The following is a 22,374-nucleotide window of genomic DNA, read 5'->3' on the forward strand; positions in this document are numbered from 1 at the left end:
ATGATGTACTCTGCATATAAGTTAAATAAGCAGGGTGACAATATACAGCCTTGACATATTCCTTTTCCTATTTGGAACCAGTCTGTTGTTCCATGTCCAGTTCTAACTGTTGCTTCCTGACCTGCATACAAGTTTCTCAAGAGGCAGGTCAGGTGGTCTGTATTCCCATCTCTTTCAGAATTGTCCACAGTTTATTGTGATCCACACAGTCAAAGGCTTTGGTATAGTCAATAAAGCAGAAACAGATGATTTTCTGAAACTCTCTTGCTTTTTCAGTGATCCAGCGGATGTTGGCAATTTGATCTCTGGTTCCTCTGCCTTTTCTAAACCACCTTGAACATCTGGAAGTTCACAGTTCACATGTTGCTGAAGCCTGGCTTGGAGAACTTTGAGCATTACTTCACTAGCGTGTGAGATGAGTGCAATTGTATGGCAGTTTGAGCATTCTTTGGAATTGCCTTTCTTTGGGATTGGAATGAAAACTGACCTTTTCCCGTCCTGTGGCCACTGCTGAGTTTTCCAAATTTGCTGGCATATTGAGTGCAGCACGTTCACAGCATCATATTTTAGGATTTTAAATAGCTCAACTGGAATTCCATCACCTCCACTAGCTTTGTTTGTAGTGATGCTTCCTAAGGTCCACTTGACTTCACATTCCAGGATGTCTGGCTCTAGGTCAGTGATCACACCATCAGTTCTGTGTATTCTTACCACCTCTTCTTAATATCTTAATATCTTCTGCTTCTGTTAAGTCCCTGCCATTTTTGTCCTTTATTGAGCCCATCTTTGCATGAAACATTCCCTTGGTATCTCTAATTTTCTTGAAGAGATCTCTAGTCTTTCCCATTCTATTGTTTTCCTCTATTTCTTTGCGTTGATCGCTGAGGAGGGCTTTCTTATCTCTCCTTGCTATTCTTTGGAACTCTGCATTCAAACAGGTATATCGTTCCTTTCCTCCTTTGCTTTTCGCTTCGCTTCTTTCCACAGCTATTTGTAAGGACTCCTCAGACAGCCATTTTGCTTTTTTGCATTTCTTTTCCATGAGGATGGTCTTGATCCCTGTCTCCTGCAGAACGTCACAAGCCTCCATCCATAGTTCATCAGGCACTCTATCGGATCTAGTCCCTTGAATCTATTCCTCATTTCCAGTGTATAATCGTAAGGGATTTAATTTAGGTCATACCTGAATGGTCTAGTGGTTTTCTCCACTTTCTTCAATTTAAATGAATTTGGCAATAAGGAGTTCATGATCTGAGGCACAGTCCGCTCCTGGTCTTGTTTTTGCTGACTGTATAGAGCTTCTCCATCTTTGGCTGCAAAGAATATAATCAGTGTGATTTTGGTGTTGGCCATCTGGTGATGTCCATGTGTAGAGTCTTCCCTTGTGTTGTTGGAAGAGGGTGTTTGCTATGACCAGTGCATTCTCCTGGCAAAACTCTATAATCCATCCTGTTAGGTAGTTATTATTAACCTCATTCTAATACAGTACTCTGAGCATCGTGTGAAAAAGAAGCTATTGAAAAAAGATTATTAGATAAAATGACAGTATTGTAAAAAGCAATTTAGAGTTGATTTTTTAATCCACAAACTATGTAATTAATGTATATAAAAATTACCATAAAATACTAGTGTTTGCACTTTTGTATGGCATTATACCAAAAAAGAAAAAGCTAAACGAGCAAGTTTTTGGAAAATGGTAGGTAGTGCTTAATGGTGAACACTCTGGAAGCTATCTTAATCCATTTTCATACTGCTGGGAAAAAATAAAAATTCTAGACTTTTGCCACTATAATGTGTATATGTGTATATAAATTTGTATGCATTGTTATTAATTGCAGGGCAATTCATGATGTTAAAGCCACAGACCTGGGATTAGGGAAAGTGAGATTTAAGGCAGAAGTGGATTTCGATGGACGAGTTGTTACGAGATCGTATTTGGAAAAACAAGATTTTGACCAAATGCTACAAGTAAGTTTGTGTAATTTTTTTTTTTCCTTATATAGTCAAGGGTTGAAGAATTACTTCCTGAGTAAATAAAATAAAAGCTTTTCTTTGTAAGTCTTAAAGTCGGTTCAGGTTTCAGCTTCTTAGGGCTCTAAAAAGTTGGCAAAGACCTCTTTGTTTAGTGTAAGAGTGATTCAAAGGAGACAGCAGAAAAGGTAAGTTATTATTAAAGTGCTTGTTAGTGCCAGACATTTTATATATGCTATTTTATTTACTCTCAACAACCTGTGAGGTGAAGAAATAATATTTTCATTTTTATTTTATTTATTTTTGATAATTTTTATTGATTTAGTTTTGGCTGTACTGGGTCTTCATTGCTCTGTGGGCTTTCCTCTAGTTGCAGCATCAGGGTCTACTCTAGTTGTGGTGCATGGGCTTCTCATTGTGGTGGCTTCTCTTATGGTGCACGGGCTCTAATGTCTGTGGTCTTTGGCTGTTGGAGCATGTGGCTCAGTAATTGCAGCTCCTGGGCTCCAAAATGAAGTGAAGTCGCTCAGTCGTGTCTGACTCCTTGTGACCCCATGGACTGTAGCCTACCAGGTTCCTCCGTGCATGGGATTCTCCAGGCAAGGATAGTGGAGTGGGTTGCCATTTCCTTTTCCAGGGGATCTTCCCAACCCAGGGATTGAACCTGGGTCTCCGCATTGCAGGCAGACGCTTTAACCTTTGAGCCACCAGGGAAGCCCAAAGCACAGGCTTAATAGTTGTGGCCCAAGGGCCTAGTTGTTCCATGTCATGTGGGATCCTCCTGGGCCAGGGATCAAACCCATATCTTCTGCTTTGGCAGGCAGATTCTTTACCACTGAGCCACAAAGGAAGCCCCTTAATTTTTATATATAGGCAAATTCAGACACAGAAAGATTAGATAACTTGCCTAAATTTCAGAGCCATAATATGGAATCAGATATTAATTTAGATATCTGTAACTCCAGAATCCATGCTTTTTTATTAAGAGTACTTTAAAGGAAGATTTATAGATAATAGTATAATGAGTAGAGCAGAGGTTACCACTTGCCTTTGTCTAATATTAACATTTACCGTACTGTATTTGCTTCAGTTCAGTTCAGTAGCTCAGTCATGTCTGACTCTTTGCAACCTCATGAATTGCAGCACACCAGGCCTCCCTGTCCATCACCAGCTCCCGGAGTTTACTCAGACTCATGTCCATCGAGTCGGTGATGCCATCCAGCCATCTCATCCTCTGTTGTCCCCTTCTCCTCCTGCCCCCAATCCCTCCCAGCATCAGAGTCTTTTCCAGTGAGTCAGCTCTCTGCATGAGGTGGCCAAGGTATTGGAGTTTCAGCTTTAGCATCAGTCCTTCCAAAGAACACCCAGCACTATAAGATCTTAAAAAACGAAAAGAAGTCATTACAGAAATAGTTATAGCCCTTGTTTCTCCTTCTAGATCTCATTCTTTTTTTTCCCATCCCAAGAACTAACAATTGTCTTGAATTTAGTACTTCTCATTTCCATTCAGATTTTTATACTTTTCAACATATTTTTCTTAGCACAAGATAGAATAACACTTCAGGTGTTTGAAAATTGTTACAAATGATATAATATGATTATCTCTATAATTTGTTTAGCAGTGTGTTTTATGTTAACATTATACCCTAATTAATTTACTTTTACTTGCTATATAATATGTCATCTTATAAATGAACATACTGCAGTTTATTTATCCAGTCCCCATTTGATGAAAAGTTATATTGGCCCCAGTGTTAAACTGTTGGGAACAACACCACGATGGCATTTTTATACATGTTTCCTTGTTTGCATGTGCAAAACTTTAGGGCACATGTGCAAGAAATTTAGGGCACTATTATATAACTCGATTTAAAATAGGTGAGCAATTGGCTGAACATATCTTCAGCTTCGTTAGTTACTGGCAAGTTCAGTTCAGTTCAGTCGCTCAGTCATGTCTGACTCTTTGTGACCCCATGAATCGCAGCACGCCAGGCCTCCCTGTCCATCACCAACTCCCAGAGTTCACTCAGATTCACGCCCATAGAGTCAGTGATGCCATTCAGCCATCTCATCTTCTGTCGTCCCCTTAGATATTGGCAAATTGTTCTCCAAAGTATGTCAGTTTAACTTCCATCATCAGTGTAGCAAAGTTTCTATTGCTTTACATTTTCGGTAGAGTGTATTGACTGTTAAAAAATTTTGTCATTATAATAGATATAAAATAGTATCCTGTTGATTTAGTTGATATTTCCGTGATAGTAGTAAGGATAATCAGCATAGAAATTTATTGACCATTGGAATTTCCTCTAGTTACTTCATTGTTCATTTACTTTCTCTTATTTTGACAGATTTGTATGTTTTATTTTTAATATGCTGAGTACTAATCCTTCCTCAGTTACGTATATGCAGCTAACTTCCTAGTTTGTAATTTATCATTCCACTTTGTTGTTTTACAGAAGATTTAATGCAGTTTTTAATTGTATGTCAAATTTGAAATGCTTTTTATTATCTTGATTGAGAAACCCTTCTGTATCCCAGTATCATAAAATATTCTTTTCTTCTAAAAAGTTTATGGTTTGCTTTTATACCTATGGTTTTTAGTCCACTTGGAATTATTTATTAGTCTAAGGTAGGGATTTAGGTTTTTTTCCCTATTAAAAAATAATTTTCTCAGCACTACTTACTGATTTGTCCATTCTTTTCTCACTGGTTTTGCAGTGTTATCTCTGTGGAGCATTGTACTCAATTTTTCTGAAATTGATTTTTTTTTTTTTTTTTTTTTAGGAATAGGTAGTCCATGGCTTATGGCTTGAAAGGTTTCCATATTTCATAAAACTCAATGGTATTTGTTATAATTTTTTTAAAGAAATCATCAATGTATGACTATGATTTTTTTTAAGAATTTATTTTGTGTTTATGTTATCGTCTTATAGGAAATTCAAGAAGTGAAGACTCCTGAAGAACTAGAGACCTTTATGCTTAAACATGGAGAAAATATTATTGATACTTTAGGAGCTGAAGTAGATAGACTTGAGAAGGAACTGAAAGTAAGATATATTTATAAGAATAATATGCTAACAGTGTCACCTATTGTTTGAATATTTATCTGTGTCAGGCACTTTGCTAATTGCATTACTTGTGTGCTTTTATCTTCTCAGTAACCTCATAACTTATCGGTAGTTATGGTCAACAAAATGACCATGTTAGAGAAGTTAGATAATATACGCAAGGAAACAGGGACTTGGGATTTGAACCTTTATTATTTAGTTTAAGATTCAGTATTTTTAACCCCTGTTCTATACTGATTGCTTAGTTTCTAAAATAGTCAGAGGTTTGTCTTTAAGTAAAAAGTGGCCTCTAATATTTTTAGAGAAAGGTAAAGGGGAAACTTTAGATTCTGTTCAAAAGTTTAAAAAAATGACTTTAAATATGTACATCTTTCTTTAATCTGACATTAATTTATATTTTCTGTTTGTTTCTGTTCAGTTGATAGCATTAGAAGCTATCTTTTTTTATACTAAAATATTGTGTAACCAAACTGCCTTTAAAAATACCTCTGTGTTCTGAAATTGTCATTTGTTGACATTTGAGTTCTAATCATTTGCAGTGATGAAAACTTGTAAATGATTTTTAACATCTATAGTTTGTTGAAGGCAGTGAATTTTCTTTAGTTGATGTTGATCAGTATTTAGTATTGTTAAAAATTGATGAGAAACGACAAATTGAAGGGAAACATTTTTATCACTATTTTACTATCTTTTAGAATCTACGTATGTAATCAGATTAACAGAAGCACTTCAAAAAAAGATGATTTTGTTAATGTATTTGTTTTAATTTTGATGATTTTGTTATTGTTAATATTATAGTTCATGAGCTTTATCAGACATGATTTTCAGAACTTCTAGATGAGTAACTGTCACATATTGTGATATTAGGATTCTACTGTCTTAAATATTATTGAGGACTTGAGCTTTTTTGGCAGGTTATATTTATTGATACTTACCAAATTATAAATTACAATTGAGAAATTTAAGAATATTTATTCATATAAAAGATAAATTGTTATATTCTCTTTTAATGTTATATCAAAACCTGGCAATTGGTAACATCTTAAAGCTCAGTTGTGATGCAAAATATGAAACCATTCAATGAACTTTTCATACAATGTTTGAAGCTAAAGGGCACAGTCCACAAGACTGTGACACCAGTTGCAAAGTTCAAGGAGTTTCTACGACTATCCTCAGGTTTGATAATTCACTAGGAGGACTCACAGAACTCACTGAATGGTTTGTTACAGTGAAAGGATACAGATTAAACCTAGCCAAAGGAAGAGGTGTATAGAGCAGAGTTCTGAACCTGGAGTTTCACTGTCTTCTCCCCATGGAGTCATGGACAGTGTTACATTCATGATAATGTTGTGTGACAATTTGCATGGAGTGCTGCCAACCAGAGAAGCTCAGCTGAGCTTTGGTATCTAGGAGTTTTCTCAGGGCTCTGTAGTTGACTGCTTGAGTAGCCGATCTCTCATCTCCAGCCCCTGTAAGGAAGAGCTGACACCTTTAGTCTCCACCCCTTTCTGGAGATACAGCAGCCACCATGTGGCCAAAGATAAACACAAACATAATTATTAGGCAGGATTTCCAAGGGCCTGAAGATGACCTCCCAGTAGCCAAGAGCAACTGTCAGACCTCTCTTTGGATACAATAAGTTCTCTCCTATACATTATTAAAATCTGTTAGCTTATCTTTGTTCTGTGTCTGATGGCATCTTTTAGCCCATGCATGATTCTTTAGCATTATGAATTGGTCATTTGGAAGATATTGTCTCATTGAATTTATGCACAACACTCAAATGTTGATACATTTCTAAATATTGGGAAGCTGTCAGACTCATCATGGTGAATATGAGTTTTTCAGCATCCTAATTTTGACCTGAAAGCTTGCATTTTATTATTAGCAGCAAAATACTATTAGTTGTTTTTCTTGCAGTAGACTTATTTTGTTTATTTCCTAAGAGGGTGCCTACCAAATAACCAGATTTTAACAACCATGGTTTGTTAGTTATTCTTTCAAGTAAAAATGGTGTTCAGATATAAAGCATCTGATTGAGCTCATAATTCAAGCACTCACGGGGGTTCGTTTCCTTGTGACATCAGACTTCAGTGTGGAACTAGAGGGCTTTATACATACTTCCCATTTTGTCACAAAACATTTTTTAAAAATCGTATGCAAGGATTTCAGTTAATGATTTTTAACATCTATAGTTTGTTGAAGACAGTGAATTTTCTTTAGTTGATGTTGATCAATATTTAGTATTGTTAAAAATTGATGAGAAATGACAAATTGAAGGGAACATTTTTATCACTATTTTACTATCTTTTAGAATCTACGTATGTAATCAGATTAACAGAAGCACTTCAAAAAAAGATGATTTTGTTAATGTATTTGTTTTAATTTTGATGATTTTGTTAATGTTAACATTATAGTTCATGAGCTTTATCAGGCATGATTTTCAGAACTTCTAGATGAGTAACTGTCACATATTGTGATATTAGGATTCTACTGTCTTAAATATTATTGAGGTCACAAAGAGTTGGATGCAGCTGACCATTCATGTGATTTAATTAGAAGCCATTAAATCATTAATTATAGTCTTTTCAGCCAAAGATGGAGAAGCTCTATACAGTCAGCAGAAACAAGACCAGGAGCTGACTGTGGCTCAGATCATGAACTCCTTATTGCCAAATTCAGACTTAAATTGACAAAAGTAGGGAAAACCACTAGACTATTTGGGACCTAAATAAAATCCCTTACAGTGGAAGTGACAAATAGATTCAAGGGATTAGATCTGATAGACAGAGTGCCTGAAGAACTATAGATGAAGGTTCATGACATTGTACAGGAGGCAGTGATCAAGACCATCCCCAAGAAAAAGTAATGCAAGAAGGCAAAATGGTTGTCTGAGAAGGCTTTCCAAATAGCTGAGAAAAGAAGAGAAGCTAAAGGCAAAGCAGAAAAGGAAAGATATACCCATCTGAATGCAGAGTTCCAAAGAATAGCAAGGAGAGATAAGAAAACCTTCCTCAGCGATCAGTGCAAAAAGTAGAGGGAAACAATAGAATGGGAAAGACTAGAGATCTCGTCAAGAAAATTAGAGATACCAAGGGAATGTTTCATGCAAAGATGGGCACAGTAAAGGACAGAAATGGTGTGGACCTAAGAGAAGCAGAAGATATTAAGAAGAGGTGGCAAGAATATACAGAAGAACTATACAAAAAAGATCTTTATGACCCAGATAACCACGATGGTGTGATCACTCACCTAGAGCCAGACATCCTGGAATGTAAAGTTAAGTGGGCTTTAGGAAGTATCAGTATGAACAAAGCTAGTGGAATGGAATTCCAGTTGAGCTATTTCAAACCCTCAAAGATGATGCTGTGAAAGTGCTGCACTCAGTATGTCAGCAAATTTGGAAAACTCAGCAGTGGCTGTAGGACTGGAAAAGGTTTTCATTCCAGTCCTAAAGAAGGGCAGTTTCAAAGAATGCTCAAACTACTGCACAATTGCACTCATCTCACACGCTAGCAAAGTAATGCTCAAAATTCTCCAAGCCAGACTTCAACAGTACGTGAACGATGAACTTCCAGATGTTCAAGCTCGATTTAGAAAAGGCAGAGGAACCAGAGATCAAATTGCCAACATCCGTTGGATCATCGAAAAAGCAAGAGAGTTCCAGAAAAACATCTTCTTCTGCTTTATTGATTACACCAAAGCCTTTGACTGTGTAGATCACAACAAATTGTGGAAAATTCTGAAAGAGATAGGAATACCAGACCACCTGACCTGCCTCCTTAGAAATTTGTATGCAGGTCAGGAAGCAGCAGTTAGAACTGGACATGGAACAACAGACTGGTTCCAAATCAGGAAAAGAGTATGTCAAGGCTGTATATTATTACGCTGCTTATTTAACTTAAATGCAGAGTACATCATGCAAAATGCAGGACTGGATGAAGCACAAGCTGGTATCAAGATTGCCAGGAGAAATATCTATAACCTCAGATATGCAGATGGCATCACCCTTATGGCAGAAAGTGAAGAAGAACTAAAGATAAAGAGCCTCTTGATGAAAGTGAAAGAGGAGAGAGAAAAAGTTGGCTTGAAACTCAACATTTGGAAAACTAAGATCATGGCATCTGGTCCCATCACTTCATGGCAAATAGATGGGGAAATTGTGAAGACTTTATTTTTCTGGGCTCCAAAATCACTGCAGATGGTGACTGCAGCCATGAAAATAAAAGACCCTTGCTCCTTGGAGGAAAAACTATGCCCAACCTAGACAGCATATTAAAAAGTAGAGACATTACTTTGCCGACAAAGGTCCATGTAGTCACAGCTATGGTTTTTCCAGTAGTCATGTATGAATGTGAAAGTTGGACTATAGAGAAAGCTGAGCACCAAAGAATTAATGCTTTTGAACTATAGTATTGGAGAAGACTCTTGAGAATCCTTTGGAATGCAAGGATAACAAACCATTCAATCCTGAAGGAAATTAGTCCTTAATATTCTTTGGAAGGACTGATGCTGAAGCTGAAACTCTAATACTTTGGCTACCTGATGTAAAGAACTGACTCATTTGAAAAGACCCTGATGTGGGAAAGATTGAGGGTAGGAGGAGAAGGGGACAACAGAGGATAAGATGGTTGGATGGCATCACCAGCTCAATGAGCATGAGTTTAAGCAAGCTCCGGGAGTTGGTGATGAACAAGGAAGCCTGGCATGCTGCAGTCCATGGGGTCTCAAAGACTTGGACACTCTGAGCGACTGAACCGAACTGAAATCATTAATAGACTGAATTATCTCATGTTTTTGAGTTATATAAGTCTTTCAAACCAAGAAGCCACATTTTGCCTACACTTTTAGGTGAAAATATCCCTGACTAATGTGGTTGTGGTGGTTTAGTTCCTTAAATTGTGTCCAACTCTTGCCAACCCATGGACTGTAGCCTTCTAGGCTCCTCTGTCCGTGGGATTCTCCAGGCAAGAATACTGGAGTGGGTTGCCATTTCCTTCTCCAGGGGATCTTCCTGACCCAGAAACCAAACCCAGGTCTCCTACAGTGCAGGCAGATTCTTTACAGACTGAGCTATGAGGGAAGCATAGCTAAGGTGGTCATCAGTTCAGTTCAGTCGCTCAGTCATGTCCGACTCTGTGCGACACCATGGACAGCAGCATGCCAGGCCTCCCTGTCCATCACCAACTCTTGGAGTCTACTTAAACTCATGTCCATTGAGTTGGTGGTGCCATCCAACCATTTCATCCTCTGTCGTCCCCTTCTCCTCCTGGAGGAGGAGAGGAGGAGAATGTGGTCATAAGGTACAATTAATCTCAAGTCAAAGGAAAGTTCTTGTGTTATGTATCATATCCATAGTGGGAAAATCCTCCCAAATCTTACCTTGCTCTGTAGTAGCATAACGTTACAATGTCTGCTTATTTAACGTGTGTTTCCTCACTAAAGATAAGTTCTTTCAGGTCAAGCGCTGTTTGTTTCTTGTTCATTGTTGTATGCTTCAGTGCTTGCTACAGTCTAGGCCTATAATAATTTTTGTTGTTGAAATTTCTTTACATTTTTCTACAATCTGACTTCTGTTTATCTTTCCAGTCTTATCACTAACCCTCCCTTTCTGCAGTTTCTGTGCTGATCATAGCGTAGAGTCAGCAGGCTCTCTGACTTAGCTCGTGTTGTTTCTTCTGTCTAGACCCTTTTCCTCATCTGTCTGGAAAATTCACTGTATTCAAACCTAGGTTAGATATTACATCCTCAGTGAATTCCTTCTGGATCTCATGAACGAACGTAATAGATCTCATGTTATTGTAACCAGAATCATTATTTAGTACATGAAAATAGTTAGGAGCTTTGGGGTCTGGAGTCCAGCCTGGAATCTGTCTTGTCTCTATCACTTACTAGCTGTGCGACTTTGGATGGTTAGTTAATTTCTTTAACCTTCAGTTTTCCCATATGTAAAATGGAAATAATTGGGTTATTATAATAGTTTTAAAGCACATATTATTCCATGAAGCCTCTTGGACAGTGTTTGAGACAAGAGTAACTGCTCATTAAATGTTAACTGATTATTATTATTAGTTATAATGTTTTAACTCATAAAGGTTATTCATAGACTTGCCTCTGACTAAACTAAGTCCCTCAGAGTCAGAAGCAGAGTCTTATTTAATAACCATAGCTCTACTTTCTAGAACAGTCTTAGATCAAGACTATATGGACTGTTACTGGAATATGTAAAATAAGTTAATATCAGCTTAATTCTGATTATTATTGTTCTGCAGTGATTTTCACCGCAAATGAGAGTATTTGTCCTGCTTTGCAATACTTTGCATGTACTAGATTCTTAATTCATTATTGTGTTAATGAACATACAGACAAAACTCAGGGAGGTTGGACTACTTACTGTTAGTGTTTATAGTGTATAATTGGTCATTGTCTGTTGATCTTGTGTTTTTCCCTACGTAAATATTTCTGTTGATACTATGCTACAGCGAAATAGTTTGACCAGATGTTTTCATTGGCTTTAGGGAGCAAAAGAAATAAAAAGAGCGACTCTCCTGGCAGTCCAGTGTTTCAGACTCTGAGCTTCCAATGCTGGAGGCACATGGGTAATGATCCCTGGTTGGGGAACTAAGATCCCACATGCCATATGGTGCATCTAAGTAAATAAAATTGATAAAAAGGAATAAAGGAAATAGAAGATTGTCTTTTGCTATTAATAATGTAACCGTGATTTTTTTTCCTTCCAGAAACGAAATCCTGAAGTTAGACATGTAGATTTAGAGATACTATAGACTTGATGGGATGAATCGCCTTGGAACCAAGTTTGCGAAGACTACTTTCCCACCCTGAGGGAGTCATTGCCATTCAGAAGCCGTTTATTTGAAGATGGAGGAAGTATTTATATGAAAAGGGCAATTCAACAGTCCATAGAACTAAAACAGCTTCTTCTAAGAGACATATTACAAGTTGAATCAATTTGGAAATCATGTTTTTATGTTTCAATGGGAAACGTTTTAGTTACTTAAATTGTTCATAATTTCTTATTTTAGCCTGTCAGTGTGTGTGGTACCTGCAATCATGTTTCCTTCCTTCACATGGGTAAAAAATAAGCAGCATCCATAAGATTCAGATTTTTTATTTTGTTGCCAGTGAAGATTTCACTCCATCAGAACCTGTCAGTCTTGAACATTCTGGCTAAATCTTGTATTCTGGTTTTTAAAACAGTCACTCCGTTTTCAAAGTCTGTCTTTCCTTATAGAATGTAGAAATTATTTTGACATAGCTTGTATTTTTGCCCTGAGCACTAAGAGGAACACTGTCCTAATAACTTAGTTATCCATAAATGTTCATTCCAGTAGGACTTTGTTACTAAATTGAAGGAAGATAACTTCAGTACACTCTTGTAGGTCATGCTAGTTGCCATTTTGTAAAATTTCTTTTCTGTCCTTTGTTTTTTTTCCTTATTTAGTTCAATTTTTCTAATGGTAGGAAGTATAACTCTAGATGTTTCCATGGGCCAGTGTGATGACTGGTTTTTAGTGTTTGTTTTTGACTGGCTCCAGTGCTGCCGTGTGCATTTACTAGGAGATAATGCATTTATAAGCATTTTGACATTCTGTAAAGTGGACTAGAAATATTTATAATTTTACAGACACCACAGCGTTTTATTTTTAATTTATTTTAAAAGAGGCACTACTTATGTACATCTGAACTGTGTGATATTTCTTGCTTTCAGAGATAGAGACGTAAACCTCTAATACAGAAACTTGTGACCATGACTTTATTTAATGTCATAGTCAATAGTATAACAGGAGTTTCTTGCAGTTACAAATGGGCATTTAGCATAAAGTATGATTATAAATTATGTAAGTAGCTTTCTAATGATCATAAAGTATCAAGGTGAGAAAACATGCAATTCAGTAATTAAAAACTTAGTGCAAAACTACAGCTGTGTCTCTCCATTCATCAAACCAGTTCACATGCACTTTAAATTGTTCAGGGACCGATGAGCATTGTCCATGCAAGAGTGATGACTGGATGAATACTCTCTGCTAGATACGGGGGTGTTTAAGGACCTAGGTCAGTGTCTATAAACTTATTTAGATTGAAGTTTATCAATTATAGCAAATTGTAATGCCAGAAGCAAAAAATAAACATTTGATTAAAGGGTTTGTAGTGGTAATTTTTTGACCCAGAACTGTCATTTACTGGAAAATCTAGTTTGCTGTACATTTTTTACCATTACAAAGCATTTTGCATGCTGTACATGTTAAGTGAAATAACATTCCAATTTTATCTTTTAAGGTATAAAACTCTTTTATACATACACCTGTGTATACCCACAATTTGTTCTCACAGTTTCAAATTCTTCACCCTTTTTAAGAAACTTTTTTTACCCATTATAACTCACTCTCTTTTCTATGTCTGCCTTCCTCCCCTTTCCCACCTGCCATTTTGTTATCCATGTCAGTGCCATATGGAAAGGTACCAAATTATATCCAATTTCCTCCTAGTAAAATGACTCTGAAAAATATCACATAGCTAGACAAGAATGTTAACTTATTGAAAAAAATCTCAAGTTGATGTGCAATAGTTATTCCAAATGGTAGATTTTGTTTAAAGGACTCCCTGAAAGAAGCCAATCCCTGATACTTCTTTCACTTTTCTAATCTGATCTTGACTGAAGTAATACCTAATTGAAGGTTATGTTTCTGTCCTTTCTTCCTGGTCTTGTCCTGCACTGATACTTTAAAGAAGTGAAATTTGACATAAAGAAGTACAGCCTGTCTAGGAATTTAAGGTATAACAACACTGGTCTTTGTTTTCTTTTAAATGAGAGTCAAATTTGAATTTTGAAATCAGTGAATTTTATCCTTTTTCTTTAAAATTAAGATAATATCTAATGTTGGACAGAGAAGAGGTCAGTTAAGGCCATTACTTCTCTTTGTATTAAGCTGAAATCTGGAAACTAGCAAAGACGAAGTATACTTGTTTTCAGTCCTGGTTGTAAGTAACAGGCCCCAGACTATGGAAGGTGGCATGTCTCTCAGACCACAGCAGAGGATGAGGAGTAGATCTATTTTTAAGTGGACTATGTTAGTGGCCAGTAATATTCAGTTCCAAAGAGGGAGATTCCTGAACATATACTTAGGAAACTGTAAGATAGAATCAGATTGGAAAACCTTCAAGTTTTTAAAAAAATAAATTTATATCTGCATACATCCTCCTACACACCAAATAACCCAGAACAACAAAATGGCATTAGATTTGAATTTTGGGTATATGACTTCGGTGTGTTACCTTAATTATCCTGTACTTTGGGTAATGCTTTTTGGTAAAATTACACCATCTAGAGGAAATGGCTTAAGTTTTAAATCTGATAACTTTTTGAGAATGCTGGAAACTACAGAAGATTGCACAGGCATTTGGAATTTATACTATTTTTCTTAGATTGCATTTGTCAAGCTTTGGCATTTCTTTTAAATGTGATGACCCCCAATTTGCCAAACTGTCAGAAGTCAGTGAAGCAAAGAATTGAAGGTAAAATGTTGATTCAGAGATTGTCCCCCCTAAATCCCTCATCTTTGTCTCTGAAATGGAACTTTGGAAAGCATTTATGTAGAAGATTGGTCTGGCAGCCTTTATATTTGCATTTAAGTTTACTAGCATCTCTAGACTTGGTTTTATGGAAAAGAAAATTTTTGTTCCTATTACATTGTATTTCATCTGTCTGATCTCTGTGGCAGGTTAGATTTCCCTGGTCCCTCAGGATGCGTTCTTCCTTAATAAATGTTGTATGTAAATAAGAATGTTTTACTTCTTAGTTTGGGATTCCCCCCCCCCCCCACCCCCCCGCCCCGGTGAATAAATGTTTGTTAAATGCTTCTTTACTTCATGTGCTAACCTTAAATCATGCCTTTGTTTCCAAACAATTTATTATTTCTTGAGCATGGTTGTTAATTTGTGCGTGTCCTCAGTTTTACAAAACTAACATATAAAAACCCTTAATTGTTTTATAATCCATTTACAGTATAAAGAGAACTATTAATATACTGTTAGGATATCATGTGCTTGGTAAAGTGAAAATTTTAAAATTTATATTCCTTAGTGACACATACCGTACTGCATCACTACATTTTGACAAAGTAAGATTATTGGAACATGTTAGTTGGTTTATGTCTTTTGAGATATACCTATATAGTATATTTAGGGGGAAAAAGTATAAAAATTAAAACAACGAAAGATTGAGCCTAGAGCCTGCCTGTAGTGGGGTCCAGGTTGAATTCTGTACTAATCCTGCAGGAAGCCCAACTATGTTTCCTTTTTCACAAGAAACTGAGCCACATTAGTTATTCAAAGTAATTCAGTGTTTTGAGAGCGCGTGAAGTGAAGTGAAGTGAAGTCGCTCAGTCGTGTCCGACTCTTTGCGACCCCATGGATGGTGGCCTACCAGGCTCCGCTGTCCATGGGATTTTCCAGGCAAGAATACTGGAGTGGGCTGCCATTTCCTTCTCCAGGGGATCTTCCCAACCCAGGGATCGAACCTGTGTCTCCTGCATTGCAGACAGACACTTTACTGTCTGAGCCACCAGGGAAACCCTTGAGAGGGCATATCTCCCTCCAAATCAAAACATACTGAAAATAAAAGTAGTACAGTTTAGAATTTGTGAAGCAAAATACAAAATATGTGTGTGTCTTTAAGAGCTTGTAGAAGTTTTAAAATAGACTAAAGTAAGATAAAAAATCCGTTGTATATAATGGCTGTCTTTGAACTGTTTATGCCAAGTACCATTTTTGATGTACACGCATCCCTCAGAGATTGCAGGTTCTGTCCCAGACCACTGCGATAAAGCAAACATTAAAGCAAGTCATACAAATTTTTTGACTTCCCATTGCATATAAAAGTTACGTTGGACTTCCCTGGTGGTTCAGTGGCTGACTCTGTGTTCCCAGTGCAGGGGGCCTGGGTTTGATTCCTGTTCAGGGAGCTAGATCCCACAAGCCACAACTTAAAGAGTCTGCATGCTGCAACTAAAGTTACCCAATGCCGCAGCTAAAATTAAAAAAAATTTTTTTTTAATTAAAAAATGTTAAGAAAGGATTGCACATGCCAAAAATGAAAACCTAGCACAGCCAAATGTTTAGAAGTTATGTTTGGAGTATCCTGTAGTCTATTAAGTGTGCAATAGCATTATGCCTAAAAGCACGATGTAAATACCTTAATTTAAAAGTACTTTATTGCCAAAAAATGCTAGCCAGCATCTGGGCCTTTTGAGAGGCTTCATGCTGATGGAGAGTCTTGTCTTGATGTTGATGGCTGCTGACTGACCAGGGTAGTGGTAGTTGCTGAAGATTGAGAGTTGCTGTGCCAGTTTCTCAAGATAATAAAGTTTCCCTACGTCATTGGACTTGCTTTCTTGAACAGTTTCTCTGTAGCATGCTGTCATTTGATAGCGTTTTACCCACAGTAGAACTTTGTAGATTCTTCTCCAATTTTCTATACAGTAGAAAATTGAAGTTAATCTTCCCAAACCCTGCCCTGCTTTATCAATTAAATTTACATTATATTTTCAGTACTTTGTTTTCATTTCAATATTCTTCACAGCATCTTCACCAGGAGTCAGTCCACCCCAAGAAACCACTTACTTTGCTCATTCATAAAAAGCAATTTCTCATCTATTACAGTTTTATCATGAGATTGAAGTAATTCAGTCACATCTTTAGGCACCACTTCAAATTCCAATTTCCCTGCTATTTCTACCGCTTTTGCAGTTATTCCCTCCACTGAAGTTCTTGAATGCCTCAAAGTCATCTGTGAGGGTTGGAAGCTTCCAACCTGCTGTTAATGTTGATAATTTGTCCTCTTTCTGTGAACCACTTCTGTTCTTAATAACATCTACAATGGTGAATCCTTTACAGGTTTTCAATTGACTACCTAGATCCATCAGAGGAATCACTACAGCTTTATGAAATATATTTCTTAAATAATTAGATTTGTAAGTCTTGGTCCATGGGCTCCAGAATGGATGTGTTAGCAAGCATGAAAATATTAGTTTTGTGGTACATCTCCATCAGAGCTCTGGGGTGACCAAGTAGTTGTCAATAATGGAGAAGCTCCATACAGTCAGCAAAAACAAGTCCTATATCTGACTGTGGCTCATATCGTGAGCTCGTTGCAATATTCAGACTTAACATTTGAAGAAAGCAGGGAAAACTACTAGGCCATTTAGGTATGGCCTAAATCAAATCCCTTAACGATTATACAGTAGAAGTGACAAATAGATTCAAGAGATTAGATCTGATAGAGTGCGTGAAGAACTATGGACGGAGGTTTGTAACACTGTACAGGAGGAGGTAACCAAAATCATCCCAAAGAAAGAAATGCAAGAAGGCAAAATGGTTGTCTGAGGAGGCCTTACAAATAGCTGAGAGAAGAGAAGCGAAAGGCAAAGTATAGAGGGAAAGATATGTAGTGTTCCAAAGAATAGCAAGGAGAGAGAAGAAAGCCTTCTTAAGTGAACAGTGCAAAGAAGTAGAGAAAAACAATAGGCAAGACCAGAGGTCTCTTAAAGAAAATTAGAGCTACCAAGGAAACACTTCATGTAAAGATGGGCTCGATAAAGGACAGAAACCATAAGAACGTAACAGAAGCAGAAGAGATTAAGATGAGGTGGCAAAAATATACAGAACTGTACAAAAAAGATCTTAATGACCCAGATAACCATAATGGTGTGATCACTTACCAAGATCCAGACATTTCTGGAGTGTGAAGTCAGGTGGGTCTTAGGAAGTATTACTTCGAACAAAGCTAATGGAGGTGATGGAATTCCAACTGAGCTATCTCAAATCCTAAAAATGCTGTTAAAATGCTGTGTTCAACATGCCATCAAATTTGGAAAACTCAGCAGTGGCCATAGGACTGGAAAAAGTCAGTTTTCATTCCATTTGCAAAGAAAGGCAATGCCAAAGAATGCTCAAACTACTGCACAATTGTGCTCATTTCATATGCTAGAAAAGTAATGGTCAAAATCCTTCAAACTAGGCGTCAGCAATACATGAACTGAGAACTTCCAGATATAAAAGCTGGATATAGAAAAGGCGGAGGAACCAGAGATCAAATTGCCAACATCCATTGGATCATAGAAAGAGCAAGAGCAATATTTTGAAAGGAATTTTTTTTTTTTTGAGCTGTGTGTTTCAACAGTTGTCTTAAAATATTCAATAAACCTTGTAAACATATGTTGTCTTCTGAAGGCTTTGTTCTTCCACTCATAGAGCACAGGTAGAGTAAATTGAGCCTAACTTTTAAGGGCCCTAGGATTTTTGGAATGGTAGAAGCGTTGGCTTCAAGTCATCAGCTGCCTTAGCCCCTAACAAAAGAATCAGTCTGCCCCTTGAAGCTTTGAAACCAGGCATTGACTTCTCTTTAGCCATGACGGTCCTAGAGGGCGTCTTCCAATATAAGGCTGTTTTGTCAACACTGAAAATCTGTTACATAGTGTAGCCACTTTCATTTGTTATCTGAGCTAGGTCTTCTAGATAACTTGTGGCAGCTTCTACATTAGCACTTGGCAGCTTCTCCATTACACTTGCTAATATAAAGTTCTATATTAGCACTTTTATAGTATGGAAATGGTTCTTACCTTAAACTTCATGAACCAAACTTTGCTAGCTTCAAACTTTTCTTCTGCAGCTGCCTCATCTCTCTCAGCCTTCACAGAGTTGGAGAGAGTTAGGTAGGGCCTTGCACTGGATTAGGCTTAAGGAATGTTGTGACTTGTTTGTCTTCCAGCCAGACTACTAAAACTCTCTCCATATAAGCAATAAGATGTTTGTTTTCTTATCATTCATCTGTTCATTGGAGTAGCACTTAAAATTTCCTTCAAGAACTTTTCCTTTGCATTCACAACCTGGCTAGTCAGTGCAAACTTTTGGCCAGTCTTGCTAAGTTTGACAATGTATGAAATCTTCACAAAATTTCTGGATTTTTATCAATATGCTCTTATGTCTCCCATCATAGAAAATGAACTAAAACAAACATCAATCACACACACATTCATGAATTCCTAAAAACAAAAAACTTTCAACTACTTTCCCAATTTTCTGTTCCCTTTACAGGAAAAAAGCTCAAAGGAGTCATCTATATCTGCTGCTCTTTTTTCCCCCTATTTTCATTCTCTGCTAACCCTGTCCTTAACCTCCACACTACTAAATACGATGGTCAGTCTTAAATGATCATTTGACTTGACCTACCAGCAACACGTGATGCTGAGTTTTTGACTTTCTGAACCCCACTCTCTTGAGTCCTCCTACCTCAGTGGCCTCTTTTCCAGTCTCTTCTGCAAGTTATTCCTCATTTCCCTTAGCTCCAAGAATTGGCATGTCCCAGGGTTACATCTTTTCTCTGGCCACACTCATTCACTGGGTGACTCAACTCTATGCCTTCAAAAACCACTATTTATTGAAATCTGAATTTTCTATCTTGAACCCTAGGTTCATACACCCAGTTGCCAACTTGACATTCCACTTGGGTAAATAAGTGATTGGTCCTGATTATTCACTGCCCTTATGAAAGAACATTACATGTCTCTGTTGAATAATTATCCCATGGCCATAAGACCTACAGTCTTTATTAACATCAGGCTTTGTCATGCAACAGGCTTTGGCTAATATATTGTGAGCATGAGTGGTATATGCCATGTCTTAACAGATGTCTATTTTTTTAAACTGAAGTATAGTTGATTTACAGTGTTGTGTTAATTGAGCAGATGTTTCAAGAGCTATTGCATGATTCTACCATAGCTTTTCCCCCTCTTTCTTGAGAATGGCATGTTCCAGATAGGGGCTGTTTTATTTTAATGTGGTTTCCTGAATAAAAAAGGCACATGGAACAGAAAGACAACCAACCCATAATCATTGCAATGTGAGCATTACTGAGATTTGAGATATCACTAATACCTCAAATTCAACATATCAAAAAAGAAAACTCCCAGTTTCTTTGTCTCACCTTCAGAACAATTCTCTTGCAGTCTTTTCCTCCTCATTAAGTGACATCTTCATCCTTTCAGTTGCCCTAAACTTTGGCTTTATGCCTGGCTCCTCTTTATTTTTCATATAATGAACATTCAATCCCTTAGCAAGATCTACGGGCTCTAGCTCCAAAAGATACTTAGAATCTACTTCTCAGCATCTCAATTATTATCTTCATGTCAGCCATCATCATATCTTGCCTGAATTTTCAAAATAGACTCTTCATTGATTTCCTCCTAATCCTAGCCCTCACACTGCTTCAACACAGAGCTTGTGATTTTTTGAAAATATATGAGATCATATCACTTCTCGAAGCCCTCCCTGTAGTTTCTCATCTCATAAAGACTAACAAAGTCTGTTTGGACGAAGCTTACAAGTCCTCCATGATGAGTTTCTCCACCATCTTTCAGACGCCATTCTCTACTATTTTCTCCCTCCCTGTTCCAGCTAGACTGGCCTCCTTTCTGATTTTTATACATCCTAAGTATGCTCTCCACCTAGGGCCTTTGTATTGCCTGAAATACTCTTTCCACCACATGCCTGCACAGTATGTTGCTTTGCTTCTTCAAGTATCTGTTCAAAGGGTACCTTAACAGGGACTTCCCTGGTGGTCCATTGGCTAAGACTCTGTGCTCCCAATGTAGGGGGCCGGGGTTCAACCACTGGTCAGGGAACTAGATCCTACATGCCACAGCTAAGAGTTTGCACATACTGCAACAAAGATTAAAGATTCCACAAGTGGCAAATAAGACTGGGTGCAGCCAAATAAATAAGTATTTTTTTTTAAAAAGCATAAAGTTTACTTTATCAGTGAGGCCTTTCCTCACCACCCTTTATAAAGTAGCAAACCCTCTCCATTTCTCTCCCCACACCTCTAATTTTTCCTTATTTTTGATAATAGCACTTATTACCTGCATACTATAATTTTATTTTGTTTATTGTCTATCTTTACTAACATAACGTCCATGAGAGCTGGATCTCCAGAAACTAGATGGGCATCTAGATTGGCATAGTAGGCACTCAATAAATATATGTTGACAAGGGAATATTTCATGTATGATGCTATCTCTAGAGGTATAAAAAAAAAATAGACTCACAGTCTAGTTAAATGACTAGTGCAGTGCATCTGCACGGCACTGCAGCGACTGTGAGGAGATCCCCACACCCAAGGGCAGAGAAGCCCCAGCAAGATGATAGGTGCTGGAGCAGTGGCTAGGCGGCACTGGAGCGACTTTGAGGAGATATCCCATGTCCAAGGGCAAAGGAGAAGCCCCAGCAAGATGGTAGAAGGGGAAAGATTGTGTTTAGAATCAAACCCCATACCTTCCAGAGACTTTCAGAGGACTCAAATATACTTTGTGCGCAACAGGACCCAAAGACCCCACAGAGGCTGAGACAGAACTGTGTTTGGTGTCTCCTGAGGAGGTATGGGTCAGCAGTGGACAGCTGCAGGGGCAGGGGCTCTGGGTGCAGCAGACTTGGGTATGGCATAATCCCCCTTGGAGGAGGTCACCATTACCCCACCACAGAGCTGCCAGAACTTACACAGGACTGGGAAATAGACTCTTGGAGGGCACAAACAGAACCTTGTGCACACCAGGACCCAGGAGAAAGGAGCAGTGACCCCACAAGCCACTGATCCAGACTTGCCTGTGAGTGTCCGGGAGTCTCTGGTGGAGGCATGGGTCGGTGGTGGCCTGCTGCAGGGTTGTGGGCACTGAGTGTAGCATTGCCTGCATGGGACCTTTTGAAGGAGGTCAGCATTATCTTCATTACCTCCACCATAGTTTGGCCTCAGGTCAAATAACAGGGAGGGAGACACAGCCCCACCCTTCAACAGAAAATTGGAGTAAAGATTTACTGAGAACTGCCTTGCCCAACAGAACAAGACCCAGTTTCCCCCTCAGTCAGTCTCTCCCATCAGGAGGCATCCATAAACCTCTTATCCTCTTCCATCAGAAGGCAGACAGACTGAAAACCACAATCACAGAAAACTAACCAATCTGATCACATGGACCACAGCCTTGTCTAACTCAATGAAACTATGAGCCATGCTGTGTAGGGCCACCCAAGACAGACGGGTCATGGTGGAGAGATCTGACAAAATGTCGTCCACTGGAGAAGGGAATGGCAAACCACTTCAGCATTCTTGCCTTGAGAACCCCATGAACAGTATGAAAAGGCAAAAAGATAGGACACTGAAAGATGAGCTCCCCAGGTCAGTAGGTGCCCTATATGCTACTGGAGATCAGTGGAGAAATAACTCCAGAAAGAATGAAGAGATGAACCAAAGCAAAAACAACACCCAGCT

At 38.0% G+C, this 22,374-nt stretch overlaps 1 protein-coding gene across 9 annotated transcripts in view; it reads left to right on the forward strand.

The window, feature by feature from the left end:
* Positions 1–14,923, forward strand: part of SLC30A9 (solute carrier family 30 member 9) — an 80,654-nt gene extending 65,731 nt beyond the window's left edge. For 5 of the 9 annotated variants that reach the window (XM_060417059.1, XM_060417062.1, XM_060417060.1 and 2 more), the window contains 2 exons: positions 1,839–1,968; positions 4,905–9,066. In XM_060417059.1, coding sequence (XP_060273042.1) covers positions 1,839–1,968; positions 4,905–5,069 — 295 coding nt within the window. In that variant the 3' untranslated portion in view covers positions 5,070–9,066. Of the gene's footprint in view, positions 1–1,838; positions 1,969–4,904; positions 9,067–11,779 lie in introns of those variants that run through there. The other 4 variants (XM_060417061.1, XM_004009795.6, XM_060417063.1 and 1 more) reach the window with 1 other exon arrangement.
* Positions 14,924–22,374: the final 7,451 nt, after the last annotated feature.

The sequence above is a fragment of the Ovis aries genome, chromosome 6, assembly GCF_016772045.2.
Source record: "Ovis aries strain OAR_USU_Benz2616 breed Rambouillet chromosome 6, ARS-UI_Ramb_v3.0, whole genome shotgun sequence".
Taxonomy (NCBI): domain Eukaryota; kingdom Metazoa; phylum Chordata; class Mammalia; order Artiodactyla; family Bovidae; genus Ovis; species Ovis aries.